Here is a 17,324-nt window from a genome sequence, read left to right on the forward strand (position 1 = left end):
GTTCGCTGTAATTCAGCGAATAGAAGGCCTGTCAAAACAACCAATTAGAATCTACCTCATTATTCTCTATCTATCTTGAAAAAATCGAACCGGTTGTACCGGTACCGGTTCGAGCAGAAGGTTGTTTGTGTTTGACAAAATCTATTTAGTACGAAAAGGTGTGAAAAATCAGTCAATTTTAATGCTGAAATCTAGTGCGCTCGAAAGTTTATTTTAGAGCACCAGTTTGTTAGTTTTGTACTGTATAAAAGCAGTGTTGTTGTTGAACATTTTCTATCCGACGTTTGTGTTACGATTAACTGCTAAAATAGAGTTTTATCGATTGTTATTGCTCGCCCAGCCCAGTGTTCTATAAACGTGGTTCGTTCTGATTCGTCGCAATTCACTGCTGCTGCCCGGGGATCTTCTTGGCAACGAAACAGTGGACTATTTTATCGGTAGAATAAACAAAGTAAGCATTGGTCGAAAAGGTACGGAACAATCGAGAACTTTCGCCGGGTGCACATGCATTTCACGCGTTGAAGCCAGCGGTGCAGAGTGCGTACGTGCGCGAGCCGGCATTTTGCTTTTCGTCGTGCCGTGCCCCCCTACTAGGGGTACTGCGTAGTAATTGACTTTTTGTTTTTCGCCGTTTTCGCTGTCGCAATCAGCCAATTGGCCTGCACGTCTCTGTGTGTGCAAAGTGTGCAAATCGGGATTGTGAGATAAATAGCGCACACACAGCCCCCACATCCAAGATGTCGACGAAAGATTTTAATCTTTCGCGAGACGAATTCCGAAACATCACACGGTGTCTTGAGAATGAGGAGTTTCGCGACCTGTTTGCCGACTACTGCAAGGATCTGCGCGACAATCGCCAGCAGTACGAGGAGGAGCTGGCCATCCTCGAGGCGGAACGGGGGTACGACGTGAAGTTCCTGAACCCGAAGCCCGGTTATGTAATCAAGACGGTCGTGGACGGAAAGCGGAAAGGATTCATCAACGTGTGCCAGTGCGAGCTGGTGCAGAAACCATCGATCGTGCCCGGCAAGTACGAGCACGAATCGAAGGCCGTCCAGTGGAACATCCCGTACGCACAGAGCCAACCGCGCCGGGACTACGACAACAAGCGCATCGAATGCATTGTGTACGACGTGATGTTCCATCCGGATTCGCTGGGCCTGGCGGCCAGAAATGACCATTTCCGTAAGCTGCTGAACGATACGTCGCTGGACGCCGTCGAGGGGGCGTTCAAGGTGAAGCTGGATCGGGCTAACTTGCGCTTTCCGAAGCTTCAGTACAAGGGCACCCCGAGCTGCACGGTGATGCGGAACAAGAAGCCAAACTTTGACAGTCTGCCGAAGGATGAGTTGTTCGACAAACTGCTCCCACCCATGCCGACGCCGGCGGCGCCGACCAACAATAACATCAACGGGTCGGAAACGAAAAAATCGAAACCGAACGATGGACCCAAGCGGGGGACGGTCACGGAGGCGCAAAACAAGGAAAACATCCAACGTTCTTCGGCCAGGGGCTACACGACCCCGGAGTACAAAATCGTCCAACGCCGGGACGTCGAGTACGAGGAGATGACGCACGAGCTGGACGCTAAAATCGATGTAACAATTCCACGGGAGTTGAAAATAACCATCACACTACCACTGCTCAAGTCCGCTGCCGAGTGTACGCTGGACGTCACCAAGGCAACGCTGTATTTGGTGAGCGAAAAGCCGGCCAAGTACAAGCTCGAGCTGAAGCTGCCCTATGAGGTGCGGGAAAACGAAGGCACGGCGCAGTTCAACGTGGACGCAAGGACGCTCACCGTGACGTTGCCGGTGCTGCGAAAGCGCCCCATTACGCTGCAGGATATAAACCGCGCCAATGCTCCCGAAATTGCCAATGTCGGCAGCACCCAAGTAAACCAACCGACATCCGGAAAGTTGATCGAGGAGATAGAAGAAACGTCGGGTGGCGCCCCAACCGTGGCCAATGGAAGTAAATCACCGGCAAACGGCATCACGCAACCATCGGTGGTGGAGGCACCGAGGAAAACGATTTTCCCCAAATTTTCAGTCAACAAAATGGAAAACCTTTTCGCGTTCACGCTCAACGTGCGCAACGTCGATCCGGGCACGATCGAGCTCGATAGCCGCACCGACTCGGTGCACTGCCGGTTCTCGAACGTTGGCAATGGGTTCTTCCCGTGCTACTACGTGTTCTTTGTGCGCTTCCCGAACGCGCAGGTCACGGAGGTGCAGCACGAAGAGTGGGACAACAATCTGATCATCCAGGTGACGCTAAACACGGCGTCGGTCGCATCGTACCATGCCGGGCCGAACGAGCACGACACGGTCGAGTACTCCATCATGGAGGACATCACGGATAAGATAAACAAATTCGGGAAGGAAATAGAAGACGACAGCCTGTGTATAGCGGTGGTCCGGCAGGAAAAGGGGGCGAAGGCGCGTTCCGGTGGGCTTTTGAGTATCGAAATCACGAAAAAGGATATCGATCAGCAGGAGGAGCCGCTGGAAGATGCTGGGGGAAAGGTGAGCCGCGCTGAACCACCTTCCGGCACCTCGGTGGACGAGTGTGACGACAAGGAACCGGAGACGGAGGCGCAGGCCCGGGCGATGTTGACGGCGAAAAAGAATGGTCGTAAGAAGAACAAGGAGCGATCGCTGTCGGAGTCCTTCTGCGACCAACTGAAGGTGATCGTGGAGAACGAACCGGCCACAACCGGCAATCCCGGCGAGCCGTCGGTGGGGAAGAACGCATCGGCGGGTATGTCACCGGCATCGAAAGCGATCGATGCGCCGGATGCGAAAACGCGCAAGTTCCGCAGTGTGTCCGAGTGCGTGGAGTCGTCGGAATCGATGCCATCGCTTGTGCGCAAGTATAAGGGCATCCTGAAGCGCAGCTCGTACGATCGAAGCATCAGCGAATGTTCGTCGGTGGACGATCTGGGGACGTCGGTCGAGATGAGTCTGCCCGGGTCGATGGGCGAGGAGTGTCGGAAGACGGTTCGCTTCAACGATGCTATTCGCAAGCAGATGTTCAGGTGAGAAAAACACTCGCGGATGAGGCACGTGGACCTCAACGAGCCAAAGCTAACTCTTGTACCTTCCCTATTTGCAGATCCAACACGAGCATTCTTGCCATGAAGAAAAAGTCACAGAAGAAGAAAGAGCTGAAACGTCGTGCGGCGGCCCGTCGTATGAGCGAAGGGGAAAGCACTGATAATGACGAGAAAGAGCTGGTAAGTCTGAGCAGTGGCGGAAGCACCATAGCGGCATACACGCTGTTGTGCTGTTGATTGTTTGTGCAGTGCGTTTGCGACAGATGGTGTTTTCTATTTGCTAATCGCGTCCGTTTGCGCATCATATTGTATTTTTATTAACAGCATCACCGTGATGATGACGATGACGATGAGGATGATAATTGCTTGAGCAGCGATCAGCATGACGAGAAAGATGCCATGGAAAACGATAGCGGCGTATCGTTCGACTCCGAGTCGGGCGATAAGGAAGCCGCGGTGATGCATCAGGCTGCCAGCAAGAGCAGGAAAAACAACAACAACAACAAAAATAGCAAAAACAACAGCAGCAACAACAGCAACAACAACACCAACAACAACAAGGGCCCCAAGTCCGGCAATGGGCTGAAGTCTGGCGGCGGCCAGCGACGACCATCTGATTCGAAGAACATCGAGTTTAAGAGTGATATGATTTTCGATATCGAAATGTGAAAGTAGCTGTGCGTTTTGATTTGAACGAGAATCTGCAGCATATTATAAAATATCGCGCGTTATCCTACGGTTAGTTTTAACGGCACCATGCGCCATCCCTGCAGTAGAGTAGTGTACACGAGTAGTACGGATAGTGTTATTTTGAATAAATTCGCATCATTCTTTAACGAAACATTCATTCAATATTTTTCTCCAGAAGCCAGCAGTTTGCGAAAGACGCCCATCACAGTTTTAAACCGGTGTTGAGATAATGGTAAATAACTCCTTTTTATATTGCATTTCAGATTCAATTAGAATGTTGGGTTTTGATGAAATAATTTGAGATATTCTTTTAAAATGAAGGCAAATTAGGTCTATTAGGGTTCGTTATATCAATTAATGATTAAGTAAATCTCTACATTGAATTCTTGTAACATTGAAATACTGTGGTTCTTCAAACAGCTCAGACCAAATTCGGTAGATTGCATTTAGATGACTTAGATAGTTCTCCCATTGGTCTCCTCAAGCCTTTTAGAGATGATCAGGAACAGGAACAACCTATCAACACCTGCATCTGTTTCTATACTCCGATGGATGTATTCTAGGAAAAATGATTTGTTAAGGGATTCATATTCGTCGAATACTGATGCAACATTGAGCCATAAAATAATAGTCATCTTGAATTTTACTTGCATCATGACGTCTACGTTTCGCGGCGTAGAAGTAAACCCAATTCTTTGGCACATACAGAAATTTGTTTTAACACATTAAGGAACTTGAAATACCTGATGACAACATAATACAATGACAACATAATACAAGCCGTTTCAGATTATGCTGGTTTATTATGAAGTTGGATGGTAAGAAACGATAGTCTTTTTCTTAGGTTTATATGCACAATTTTCACGATTACTCCGACCATAAAGGAAATAACAACAAACAACCAAATGGCTGCATTGGTTTGGAAGACAGTTGTATGGATGATGTGCGGAAATATTTTTAAAATTGACTATTTGATTTTTCTTATATTCAGTTTTATAGGATTGTTTTCTAAGGATTGTACAACAAATGAATAGTTGATGATTTTGTTACCAGCAAGTGATGATTGGTGTAGGTAGAAAGGTCCCGATCATTCATATCCCACTCAAACCCAACACAACGAGCATCGTTTTGCAAGCAGCCAGATTAATCGAAATTCGATTTGTTTTATTTTATGAAACTTAAACCATAAGATTTTCCCCAATTTCAAAACCACTTCTTCAAACCCACCGACGGTTAACAAGCCGAACATTTTAATGTTTCCAAAGTACGCGCCCAAGTTACTAACATGAAATGTGTTTGCCCGTGCCGTTGTGTTACCATCTTCTTGGCCAATTGTTGATGCTGATGAAACGGAAACCATGCAACTTTTGCAAGATAAACAAAACTTCGGGAAAACCTCCTACCCGGGTCGGCGGGTCGTGTGAAAAAGTTTTGACAAAATCGCATGCACGCAGGTGTATCTGTGTGGGTTTATGTTTCATATATGTATGGGCAAGTGTTTTCAGTTTAGGCGGATCAGATTGTTTTTACGGACTCGGGCTAAGTAGGTAACTTTATCTTTCGCAAACTTCCTTCGTTTCGCTATCAGGCCGCCGGTCTAAGGCAACATGGAACGCTCAGAGCGCCGGATGTCATTCTCAAGCAGCATTTCAAGCTGTCTGATATACGTTGGATTTGAATCATCAACCTCTAGGCATGACCTATTGTTTAAGGCTACCGAACCGCTTAAAAGCTTATTTCAAGGTCACTAAATTTCAGAAAAGGTAAGAGATTTTATAATAGTGTCAATCAAAATATAACAAAAATAATACATAAAGTTTCTAATATTGTTCTAAAATGTGTGTTTACAACCTACTTATCAGGCTTCAGATCACTTTGGAAAGTGTGCTGATAACTTTTCGCATTTTATGTAAAACAGTAAAGATTACGATAAAAACTTTTTATAACAAAAGAATTAAAGTAAAGTTAGTATGTAAACTTAATACAAAGTGCTTAGCAAATTTTATTTTTAGGATCTTAAAAATAATGAATGAATTTATATTTGTTCTCATAGAAACATCTACAAAAACCCAAGTTTCTCCAAGACTCACATCGCTTCCTATGGTAGACATAAAAGTATGCTAACATTAAATTAAAGAAGTGTGGAAAACCATCTCATGATAAGCTTGGAAATTGACTGCAGTACAAACCAAATCAAACCAACCTGAACTAACACCAACGAATATTTTGTGTGTCCTTTTAATCTGTAAAATTGACTGTTACTGTTTAAGAAAATTTTATTTATTTGTTTATTTCTTAATTCACTCGAGGCAAAAAACAATTAATCAGAGTGCTTTTTGTAAGCTGAAAATGAAAAACTCGAGCCTTTGAATTCTACCTGGTTCGGCCGTACTAGCCGCCATCTCAAGAGGATCGAAAACCGGCACGCACGTGCAGGTTAATTGGCGTAACCACGGAATGGCGGGGAAATTATTCATCTCCACAAAAAAGAGCACGCCGCGGCTGGAAAACAGGAGTCCGGGCGGAAATCCAAATCCAGTTGCAAGGAGAAAGAACACCGAAAGCGTTTGCTAGGAGCATCAAACCGATTCCCGATCGTTGTTCAGGCGCACTTTGGAGTGAGCGGGACGGCACGGAAAAGAAAGGAAAGCGAGCGAGAAAGAACTGAATAAAACCGTTGGGAAAAACTCTCGCACAAACAGCGCCGATAAAGATGGTGTCGATTTTTCTCGCCGTAATTTTCCCTTCCTTCCGGTCGCACGTACGTTTACTCCCTGTCCGGTAACAAGGGAGATGTGTGTGTTTGTGGGGGGGAGGCAAACGAGCCACTTCCGCCACCGTGTCGTACCGTGCTGTGCCATGCGGCGGAAAATTGCGACGTGAAAAGCCGCTCTAATTCATGACTCATTAGCCTCATCGGTACCGGGATTTGTTAGCCAAGCGGAAGGCAGCTAAATTGATGGGCAATCATATATAAAATTTGCCACCGGACGGACCAGGTCAGGCACCATGGGTGGGGGGGTGGGCAGGCCAAAGGTCGGAAGGGTTGATCGATTGAGCAAACGCAAACGCACCGACCGACCGGAGCGTACCGAGGCCAAACGCAAGACACATTCCAATCGGCCATGGGGTAAGCCTTTGGCTGGGAAAGGTTCGCTGAGAAGTGGGTTGGGAAACGGTGGGGGGGGGGATGGATATTTTCGGCGCCCTCTCGCACACACTTATCAACAGGTGAATGGAGCTGACCACGATTCACGAGTGCAGACATGTTCTCCGACGTCGACGTCGATTCGCGGAAAAGGGTTGCGTTGATGGGAGGGGGGTTTGGGGGGAGCGGATGGTGGAACGCGTAATGTATGTTTTATTTCACCAAACATTGTTTCGCACGCGCACCCGCCACAAGGCCCCCGCCATTGTTGAGTGGAAAGTGAATGCGCGACGCGACGCGAAACACTAAACACGTTTGGCCAAACAACGAGTGGGAGGAGTTTTCCGCGAGCGAGGCCGAGGGTGGAAAACGCTCAAACAAATGGGCAATTCAAGTACAAAGTGGAAAATAAAATTGACTTCAACCGGCAAGGGACGGTAGGGGAGCGCGTGGACAATCAGGCCACCATCGGTTGCCCGTTTGTTGGGAGCGTTTGTTTGATAACACGTTAAATAACGATGTGTTTTTAAGTAACGATGTGCTTGTAGCGGAATCGAAACGCGTGGTGTTTGTAGGGCATCCACATGCGTACGTAGTCCTTTGAAAAAAGGACTCACGCCATTAAGTGTGGTTTTCCACCTTTGTTATTCGACTTTTCCGACACCCTGAGCACACAAACAAATGAGCTGTTCCGAGCTGTTGTTGTTGTTTTTTGGAAAACGGGTTTGTTTCTTTCCGCCCAAGATGACGCCGCGGTTGTATTTAAAGAGTCGTTACGTTTTGGGTGTTAATAAACTCGCCTTTACCGGAACGCGTTTATGAAGACATTAATTATATGATTACACAGCATCGCGTGGGAATTTATCCACTTAACTTTGGAAAACACGTTCCGCTAATTCGCCGGCATCCTTTGAGAGACTCTACGGACGATTACCGTCATTTTGGAGCTACTCTACGCCATACCGATGAACATTAAAAATGGAGTTAACAACTCTTTTGGGAGCCAGTCTACAGTTTCGGCGCGGGTTACATTTACCGGATTGTGTTCGAGTTTTGCTCATGAAACATACATACACGATGGCTTTTTTCAGAGGGTTACGTTAGTAAGTTATTATGAAATTATTCAATGCACAAAATCTTTTACAATAAAATGCTTGTGTAAAAAAATGGATCGACTTAGATGGTGAGATGGGAGATTTGAGTAAGGCTTCGGTAAACAAACACAATCTACGAAATTTCAAGCAATTATTTTTAACACTCCTGAAAAAATACACATCACAATGAGAGTAATTCAACTGGTAAAACCATTTTCAAAATTGAGAAAAAGATACTACCGACTATGTATGAAAACTAGGGTAGCTTAAACCACGGGCGCTTCAAAACGGCCTTTAACAAATTCAATGCACTGAGAATCAAATTCGGAAATGTAGTCCATTAGTGAACAAAAATAGTAAGTTTTCGTAAAAATGGTTCGGGCCAATCTGATTGATTGATTTCCAGAGAGAACTTCAGTAAATGCAAGATTTATGATACTTCCGTTTCTTCCTGGGATTTCATTTATTATAAGCATGGGATATTCATATTACCGCAAGCTTCGATCCGTCGTTGAAAAATACTTTTAGGTAAATATCTTGTTAAGATCTCGAATTTACATTTGATTCATTTATCATTCTTGTTTGTTTTTTGAGTATAAAGATTTGTGATTGTTGTATTATGAACTTAAGTCGAACGTTTTTTACATTTTCTTTTTTACTTTGCCAACATAATATGTTTAACCAATCTATGTGTACTATCATATCGTTACTAAAGTACAAGAACGCCGCATATACATAAACAAGATTCTTCTAACTGATACCAACTAAACAATCGTTCATTCATTCATACGATACAATGTGCACTGAAAATCTATTGCGCTATCTGTCATCGTTGGCGCTCAAATGAGCATATTTCCTACCCACAGATTCGGTACCGTTTATAGAATTTACGATAACGATTATCGATTGTCTTATCTCGAATCGAAGCAATTGGTGGGGGTGTCACCGATTGGTTGGTAGGTTTCCGTTCCCCCTTCGGAATGTCGTCCCCCCGATGCTATCGATTGATCTGATACGGCGCAACGACGAAGGGCATCATAAATCGGGTGTTGTGTTTTGTTCAATGCCTTCGATATGTAATGCACATTTTCAGTTAACGATCAAAGCTGGTAGAGTATGCTCGTCCGGCCAAATCGACATGCTCGCAATATACCGAAAGGGGAAATGTTTTGAAAGGACCATCGCGTACCCAAATTCCGACACGATACCGTCGAAATCAGACATGTCTTCCGCTTTGCTGAGGATTCTCAGAACCGACGATTATTGGGGTTGTGTTCATTTTGTAGAACGCAGCACCGGTCGAAGGTTGACCGGCCTGCTCACCTGTGTTTTTGCAGAACGAACTATTCTCACGAAGGACGCAGTCATGCTATTTACTTAGGATTGATCAGAGTTAGCATATTAGTCCGAAAATCGGCAAATTTTCGTCAGTCCGGGGTAGCTTCATTTGAAGTCGTTTTATTTACATAGGTATAGTCCACTACAACTTTAATGGGGAAAATCTTTTAGCTCTTTGTACAATGTAGTAAACATGAAAATATAATGATTTTGATTTTGAGCAATAGTTAAGTTGAAAAGATGCGTGTTTTGTTGAAGGAGAACAAACAAAAAATTAGTGAATACAACTGAAATAAAATTAGCATGGATTGGATGTGATAACTAATTATAAAATAGTTAACATTTTCATTGTTTAAGAAATTTGTTGAATTTTTGACGGGTTTGCTCGAATATTTCGATCGTTAACCGGAATTTTGACAAGAGATTTTGTAAAGCTTAGGTTCTATTTTTAATCTTAATCGTTCTATTCGTTACATCCGTTTAAACATTAAACGAAAAGTTCAAGCGCAAAAACAAAGCTAGAATATTTCATAACTGTTGTATTGTTTGGTTCAAGTCAGTTGGACAAACAAACGATTTTGATCTATAAATGAATTACCCGATGTATACATGTTTCCAAACCTGTCTGGCCATTATTTTCCGCTTCACACACTGCCCTTTCCGAAGTAATGGCACAACTTTTATTTTATTTGGTTCTCGTGTAAAGAAATGGAGTCACTTTTAGTCCTTCACACACACACACACACACGCGACCTCATGATGGTCGCATGTAAATCAGCAGGCAACGGGGTTCGCTTTTCCGGGGGGGCACCGCGGGAAAAACGGCCCTCGAAGCCCAAACGCGGCCAAAACAGTTTGTTGATGAACACTCGGTTCCGTATGTTACCGTTTCCTATCGGGCCCCGGAATTGCGCCCGAGTCCCATTCGGCGACGGTTTGTTTGTTTGCGTTGGCTTGCAATTTGTTTGGATCCCTCGCAAAGAACCTCCCACCCCCACCCATTCGGCTTTTCTATCGGCCGGTCCCCATTTTCCTCGGTGGGAAAGACACATCTCTAATCGACGCTCGGCGTAACGCTGCCTGCTGGTAATGTCGTATTTCATGCTCCCCGCCACCATCCTACGCCCGCCATCTGCCCGCGTGACGCACAAAAGGGTAAGCCAGGGAATGGTTGAATCCGGCTCGACCTCCTCCCCCGCTCAGCCGACGTCCACCAAGGTCACAGTCGTCATCGTCGTCGTCGTGGTCGTGAAATCGTGAGTGATTTTGGTAGTGATTTGATCGCGCTGAAAAGCTGCATGGTATCAAGCGGGAGGGATGGGTAGCGAGGTAGGTGGGGGCTGGTTGGCTTCTTCCCGCTGGCCGAATAAGCGCAGCCACTTGGCAAACGGTACGGCTCAGCTATCCGGTTTGGATTCGGTGTTGAACGATGAGTTTTGACGTCTGCCGGCAGAAAGCAGTTCCGGATTTTCCCGGTTTTTTTTCTCTTCTCCACCCGGAAAAGCCTTGCGGGGGTGGGGGGAGGGCACACAATTTCTCTTACTCGCACTGGATGGTGGGAGAAGGAAATTTAAAATCTTCAATCCCTCCTCCTCCTCCCAGTGGGGTGATAACGGCTGAAGCTCCAGATGAGACCAGATGCCGTAACCGTCCAAGGAAATGAGGGGGGGATGGGAAATGGCGGATGTCGCGGCTCGCGGTCGGCAAATATCACACGCCGTGGAACAACGGCGCGTCGGTAGGCAACGCTCGTGTGCAACGGTTCCAGAGCGCGCGTGCCGGCGCTCGACGTTCGAAGTTCGTGCCCGAAGTTCGTGAGGCCAGCCAGCATCAGCTACTCCACTGGTTGCGCATGCCCGCGACGAACAGGCGGTACGGCGGCAACAACGACGACGACGTCGACGGCTGGCATGCTCTTGCCCAGGGCAACAGTTTGTTGGGTCGGTTCATTCCGCGTTGATTCCAGCGTCGCTACGGTTCGTCGGTCGCGTCGCTCCGCGTTGTTGCTTGCGCTGCTGCTGCTGCTGCTGCTGGCTGGCTGTGCTGGTGCGGGACTCGGTCAACCGGATCGGAACAGGTCACATGCAGACGCACGCCGAGCCTGGACCAGAGTACCCCGGTCGATCCCGTGGTTCGCAGTCCGCGAGCAGTCTGCTACCGGAGTCGAGTTTCATCCTCGTCAATTAAGTGAGTCTCCCGGAGGTCTTGGGTTCCTAATGCGACTCCCGACACCGAAATCGTTTAGTGAAAGTGCGAAACTGAGGAAAGACCGAGTGATTACCACATCCGTCTACCTGCCCCAGAATGTTAGACGTGGTTACAATCTAGTCCAAGACTCGCAGTGCCACAGAACATCCAGGCGCAGAACACGTGCACTAATTCCTGAGTCCGCAAGCTCTCCATCCCAGCGTTAGCGCCAATCACGGAATCTGCTGCTAAATCTGCCAATCTTTCGACACCTCAGCAGGCACCTCAGGCTAACCGAGGCTAAACCGTCGGGACTAAAAAAGGTCCCCCTCGGGTTTTCTTAGTCCGTGCGTCGGCCTCGGAACGTGTGTGCGTGACCCGTCCCGGGGACCGACGGTGTTGGCGGGAGTTTTTCCTGTTGCACAGCCCGTGTTGTGCCAAGGGACCAGTTTCCAGTACGTGGCATGCGCCCCCGGACGGCGGTGATTGAGTTCGAGACGTCGGTGCAACATCAACAACTTGGTGTGACTTCGTGCCTGCAAACGAACGGAACCGGGAATCCTTCCGGATGGTGCTCGGAAGAAGAACGGTGGTAGTAGAACTCGGTGTATCGTATCTTATCTCGCACGCTTTCGCATCGATTAGATCGGATCACGAGACGAGTGCATATTATTGCGAGGGTTTGAGGCGAAGAGATAGGGCAACCGCCTCGTCTGCCGAGGGTTGAGTGTTGCATAAAACTATCGTCCAAGTACGGGTAGCGTGGTTCGTCGAAGTTGGTCCTGCAATTTACTGCAATTACTATAGCTTTCTTTTTTGTTGCCTGTTTGTTGGCGCACAGCCTCGTATCAGAACTTTCCTCGAACGCCGTGAGCCTTGACGAGGGATAAGGCGTTCGTTCATGTTCCATTGTGTTCCCTCTTTTCTGGTTCGCCATTCACATTTCTCGTTGCCTAAGTAGATGTACAGATCAGTGTTTCTCAATCAATTTTTAATCATCAAATCACTAATATCTCTCATTGTTGGTATGGGTTTGGATAATATTTCATCGCTAGTTTTGATGAAAAATTTAGTTCGGTTGATCTTTTAGAAAATTTAGTTCGGTTCAGGTTTAGTTGATAATTGTAGTCGGTTAAAAGTGGAATATGTTATGGCAATAGTTTTGTTTATCGATCTAAAACGGTGGTTTCGAATATTCGTCCATTGAAATAACGGTTTTGAATTTTCGTGATTTTTTATTTATATGTTAAACTTGTCGCTGATTACTACTCAGTATGTTTTTGCAACCTTTTTCCAACCAACCAACTAATTTAAAACCATGTGTTTGAAGTATTTAATATAAACCCATTTATGGAATAAACAACATTGTAATATAATAGTTGCAATACAGTTTTTCTGGGAAATTCAAAAGTAGACAAATATCAGCTTGTAGTCTGCTTGGCTTAGTTAAGCAAAATTAATTTGCATGAATAGTTTTTCGAACCAAGTAACCTTCATTAAGATGCCAAACTTTTGATTCGAGTTACGGAAATGGGTAGATTTAAAATATATTACCAACGTCTTTGTTGCATCGTTTTAATTGGTGATGAGGATAACAGTACTTAACTTTGTTCTGATTACTCACCTATCTAACTGCCCATTTAAATGTTTATTTTCATTCTGTTTGTTGTTATTTCATACATATAGCAGCGTTTCGCTATATTAATACACATGAAAACGGAATAAAAGTGATGTGTTCATGTCGTAGAAATGTTCTTTTTTTCAATTTTAATAATTTCAAATCAACCTGATAGAAACCATTATTTTGAGATATCATAGAAAACATTATTTGTTTCTAAGTGTGAATACCACCTAACATCAGCATTAGACACTAACGAAGATTTTTCGAACCTTTAAACGCCCTCGTGACACAATGGAGATTGAGAATCACTGACACGGATGGTGAGGCTTTCGTTGCATTCTTACTGCATCCTTGTCGCCTTCCCTCTTCCACTTCGTACATCTACTTCTCCCCGGTACTACTGCCACTTCAAGCATGGGAAAAGAAAAGACTAAATCAAAGTGCATGATGCGAAGCGTGAGCATGGACAGAAAAAAAGGAAGAAAGAAAGCAAAAGCAGGCCGACCGAGTGTGAACGGCCTCCGGAGAAGAAGAACTAGGGGACATCATGCCTACCAGAGGGATGCATAAGGGGAGGAATCCTTTCGAAACGGGAAAAAACTTACGTACTACACAAGCCCTATCCCGCAATCTACTGATCCAAATCCAGTCAACCAGCACAACACAACATAGAAGTCTTTCCGTTCCGTTTTGGTTGTGCCAGGTGGAAAACTGGGGGCCAGCTGAGAGGCAACCGGTGGAGGAAAAGCTGGTCGTGTGGCGCAAGGGTGGAGGGCGCGCGGTGTTGAGTGTTGGGAGTGTTTTTTAAATATACATAAGGTGAAACTGTTTGCTGTCGGGGGTGTCTTCTTCTCGTTCGCAATTTTTTTTAAATTTTCCGCGCGTGTGTGTCTGTGTGTTTATATTAGTTCTTCCCTGTCCCACAAGGCCACATAATAATCGTGAGTGCGTGCGTGCGTGTGTGTGTGTGAGGAGGAAGAAAATCAGCTCAAGTATAAATAGTGCAGCCAGTGGGGAAAAGTGCCGCCAGCGATCGGAACGGTGGAGGTGGTTGGTCTGGCACCGCAGACCATTATCCGACGACGAGGGGAAAAGGACGCGTTCCTCGGTCCAACGGCATGGGAAAATTTGTCTCTCTGTTTGTGTGTGTTTGGCACTGCCTGACTTTAAAGGAAACAATCTAGAGAAAGAAAGTGGAAAATGAAAGGCACAAACTGTTATTAAATGCTTTCCATTTCCGTCCTGTCTGTCGGTTTTCCTCCCCCGCGGAACCCCGAACGAAGCCATGTGATTTTTTCCACGATAATTTTCCCACCCCATGTCGGACGCTTTTTAAACCCGTTTCCTGCAAAGGGATCGTTTGTCCAGTTCTCAGGGTGTTTTTTCCCGTTCATTGTTTTCCTTGCGTTGATCGCACGACCGGACGAGAAAATGCGCTGACGTTCGCGGTCACTCCGAACCCGGTGGAAAACTGACCTTGCCCTCGTTAGCGTGCACTGCGCTATGACCGTGCCCGGAGGGGCTGGCATCCGCTTATGTTGATTTTGTGTTTCTGCACACTCCCCCCCCCCCGCCGTGTCCCCACCACTCCTTCCAGGTTCCAGGCGTTTCACAGTTCATTAGGCCCGAACGAGCCTTCCTTCCGGTCGCTTCTTGGCGTGCCGTGTTTATCCAGGCCCGCGTACACCAAAGCGGGTGTTTTTAGTGAGTGAACCAGTGTGTGTGTGTCTGTGTGTGTCTCCGTGTGTTTGTGTTTCGGGGAAAGCAGCAATCATCAGTGCCGTGTCTGTTACCTTAAACATTATCATCACCGTTTCGAGGCGAACCGTGCGAATCGGTCAACGGCTTCGGATCCGTCGTGCCGGGTTTTCCTGCCCACCCCAACCCAGACCGGCGCCCGTCGTGGTGGCGTTGTTGGAAACGGACAAGAAACTCTGCATCATCCGCGTCCGGCTGAACGCGCGATGCCAGGACGATCCGTGTGATTAACCCACCGTCGTAGGTCCGTAGCTGCGTCGTCCTTCGTCCCAGTTTCCTTCGTCCCGTGCACGCGCAGGCGGGTTCGCCTTTTGGCCCGGTCGGTGCGAAAGGTGAGTGGCAATTTTCTGATTGACTTCTCCACCCTACTCGCCCCTCTTCCAGATGACAACGAAGCAACTGAACCCGTCATCACCGTCTTTGCGTTTAAACGTTTGTTTTTTGTTTCTCTCTAACCTTTTCCGCATCGGGGAATTTTTGTTTTTCCCACTTCCTTCATCCGGCTACGACCCGGAGATGTGTCAACCCCTCATAGCAAACCAGGACACGGTTGTCCTTTACCTTATGCCGCCATCACAGGAAGGCGATTTTCCGGACCGCTGCAAGTGCGCTACGGTTTTTTCCTTTCCTTCACAGCCGTTGTATAAAAACAAAAAACAAACCACCCAAAATCGAGAAAAAAAAAAAACGGGAACAGATCTTCGAATCACCCTCCGAAATGGTCGACCAACCATTAGGCAATACTTTTTTCCGGACCCTCTCGAAAGCTGCTGTAATCCAGTTTTAATGGACCAACGACTTTTATTATTGGCAAAACCGGCCAACCCGGCCCGGAAAAGGCCGACTACTGCCTGCCATTGTTTGTGTGTGTGTGGGTGTGTTTCCAAAAAATGAAAAGACCAAAAAATCTCGCTCGAAAGGGAAATGAAAACTGTTGAACGCTGTTGGCCAAGGTGGCGCCGAAATAAGGCGCCTGCTCTCCGGAAAGGATTAAAGGGATGCTTCTGCCTTTTGAAGGAGAGAAGCGGGAAGGAGGGAGGGTTTTTTCATTAACAATTTCGGGGCCAGGAAAACTGTTCGGGGCTGTTGTGTCGAAAAAAGATGGAAAAGTGTAACGATTGCGGTAGATTACAACTACGAAATGGGTCATCTAATGGCAAAGATTTTACAAATCCGAAACATCATTTGGAGGTACTATAATGTTTCTCAATTGGTTTAAATGATTGCATGATTTACTAAAAAAAGACTTCGTTTCCACATTCTCAACTTATTTAATTTGTTTCAACCCCCGAGAAAATAGATTTGCTCAAAAGCTTTCTTACAAGTATATCGTTTTCTACGTTTTTCTTTTTGTGAGTTGTGGATATTTTTAAACAATGTGTGGTTCATTTTGCTCATAAATGTTAGACATTTGAAATTATTTTTTTACACACTTCTTTTGCTCTTGCTAAAAAAATGGCACAAAAAATGAATGTCTTAGCAGTAATACGAGCCAGTGTATGAATAGATACTTTATATTTACTCGATATGCTGGAAAAATTCAGCAAATTCCAAGAAAGCGGATTGTTTTGACGGTTTTACCAAGTGCTACCTTTCTGTAAAAAAGCATAAGCAAAACAGAGTCAGTTTTCTACTCGCATGAGCTTTTGGGGCAAAGGAAAAAAAACAAATCCAAACAATTCGTAAAGAGTCAATCCGTAGGGAAAAGATAGGCTAATGCTTGGCTATGACTACAACGTTTTGGATATCACTTTACGTGCTGATACCCATTAAAAATACATGAGGAGAGATTTTCAGAATGGCATATCTAAACGATGAATTGAGGTAAAGAATGAAGTACAAAACCGATGAATCATGGTTAACACTAGAACGCAAGAGTGATCCATTGGCTTGTATATTTTAGATTTCTTTCAATGAATAATTTTAACATTTTCTCAAAAAAGCAAAAATACTGTTTTTGTCTAGCAAACAGTGTATTTGTCAAAATCTCTTACATTGAAAAATACATAAAAGTTTTCAAATTTGATTCTTTGCAGCAAGTGCAAATTAAACGATAGCATGTTATTAAGAAATAATTAAAATATAAAAACCAAATATAAAACAAAACAAGCCATGAACTATTCATCCTCAAGCGGTAATCATGTTCCTTTGAATCGAACCAAATCCTGCGAGGCGGAAACGAACCTACTTTTTTGGGGTGCCCTCATCAAACTACATCCGACAGATCTATCGTCCTTAAGAGATTCGATATTTCATCACGCACGTCCTCTGCGCGACGCGCCGTAACCCCGGGACGGTCCCCGCTCGCGGGCCGCACATCACATGTGACCATTCGCAGGCGGGAACTTTGGAAAATCTTCCCGGGGGAGTGCTGTTGCTGGTGTTTCTGGTGCTGATATCAAAATGGCGCCGATCGATACGAAACGTGAC

At 45.8% G+C, this 17,324-nt stretch overlaps 2 protein-coding genes across 3 annotated transcripts in view; both read left to right on the top strand.

Annotated features, from left to right (window-relative positions):
- The first annotated feature begins 168 nt into the window (after positions 1-168).
- LOC131266966 (protein kintoun) lies at positions 169-3,897 on the top strand. 2 transcript variants are annotated; one of them, XM_058269674.1, is made up of 4 exons: positions 169-470; positions 651-3,040; positions 3,118-3,238; positions 3,383-3,897. In XM_058269674.1, exons 2-4 carry the CDS (start codon positions 738-740, stop codon positions 3,725-3,727), a joined length of 2,769 nt encoding a protein of 922 aa, XP_058125657.1. In that variant the 5' UTR covers positions 169-470; positions 651-737; the 3' UTR covers positions 3,728-3,897. The 2 variants fall into 2 exon arrangements, with proteins under 2 accessions (XP_058125657.1, XP_058125656.1); XM_058269673.1 differs by having other exon boundaries at positions 169-3,040.
- Positions 3,898-15,170: 11,273 nt separating this feature from the next.
- Positions 15,171-17,324, top strand: part of LOC131266965 (potassium voltage-gated channel subfamily H member 8) — a 38,914-nt gene continuing 36,760 nt past the window's right edge. The window contains exon 1 of the mRNA XM_058269672.1: positions 15,171-15,226. The gene's annotated coding sequence lies outside the window, so the exon portion shown is untranslated. The remainder of the gene's footprint in view (positions 15,227-17,324) is intronic.

Source organism: Anopheles coustani, chromosome 2, assembly GCF_943734705.1.
Source record: "Anopheles coustani chromosome 2, idAnoCousDA_361_x.2, whole genome shotgun sequence".
Lineage (NCBI taxonomy): Eukaryota > Metazoa > Arthropoda > Insecta > Diptera > Culicidae > Anopheles > Anopheles coustani.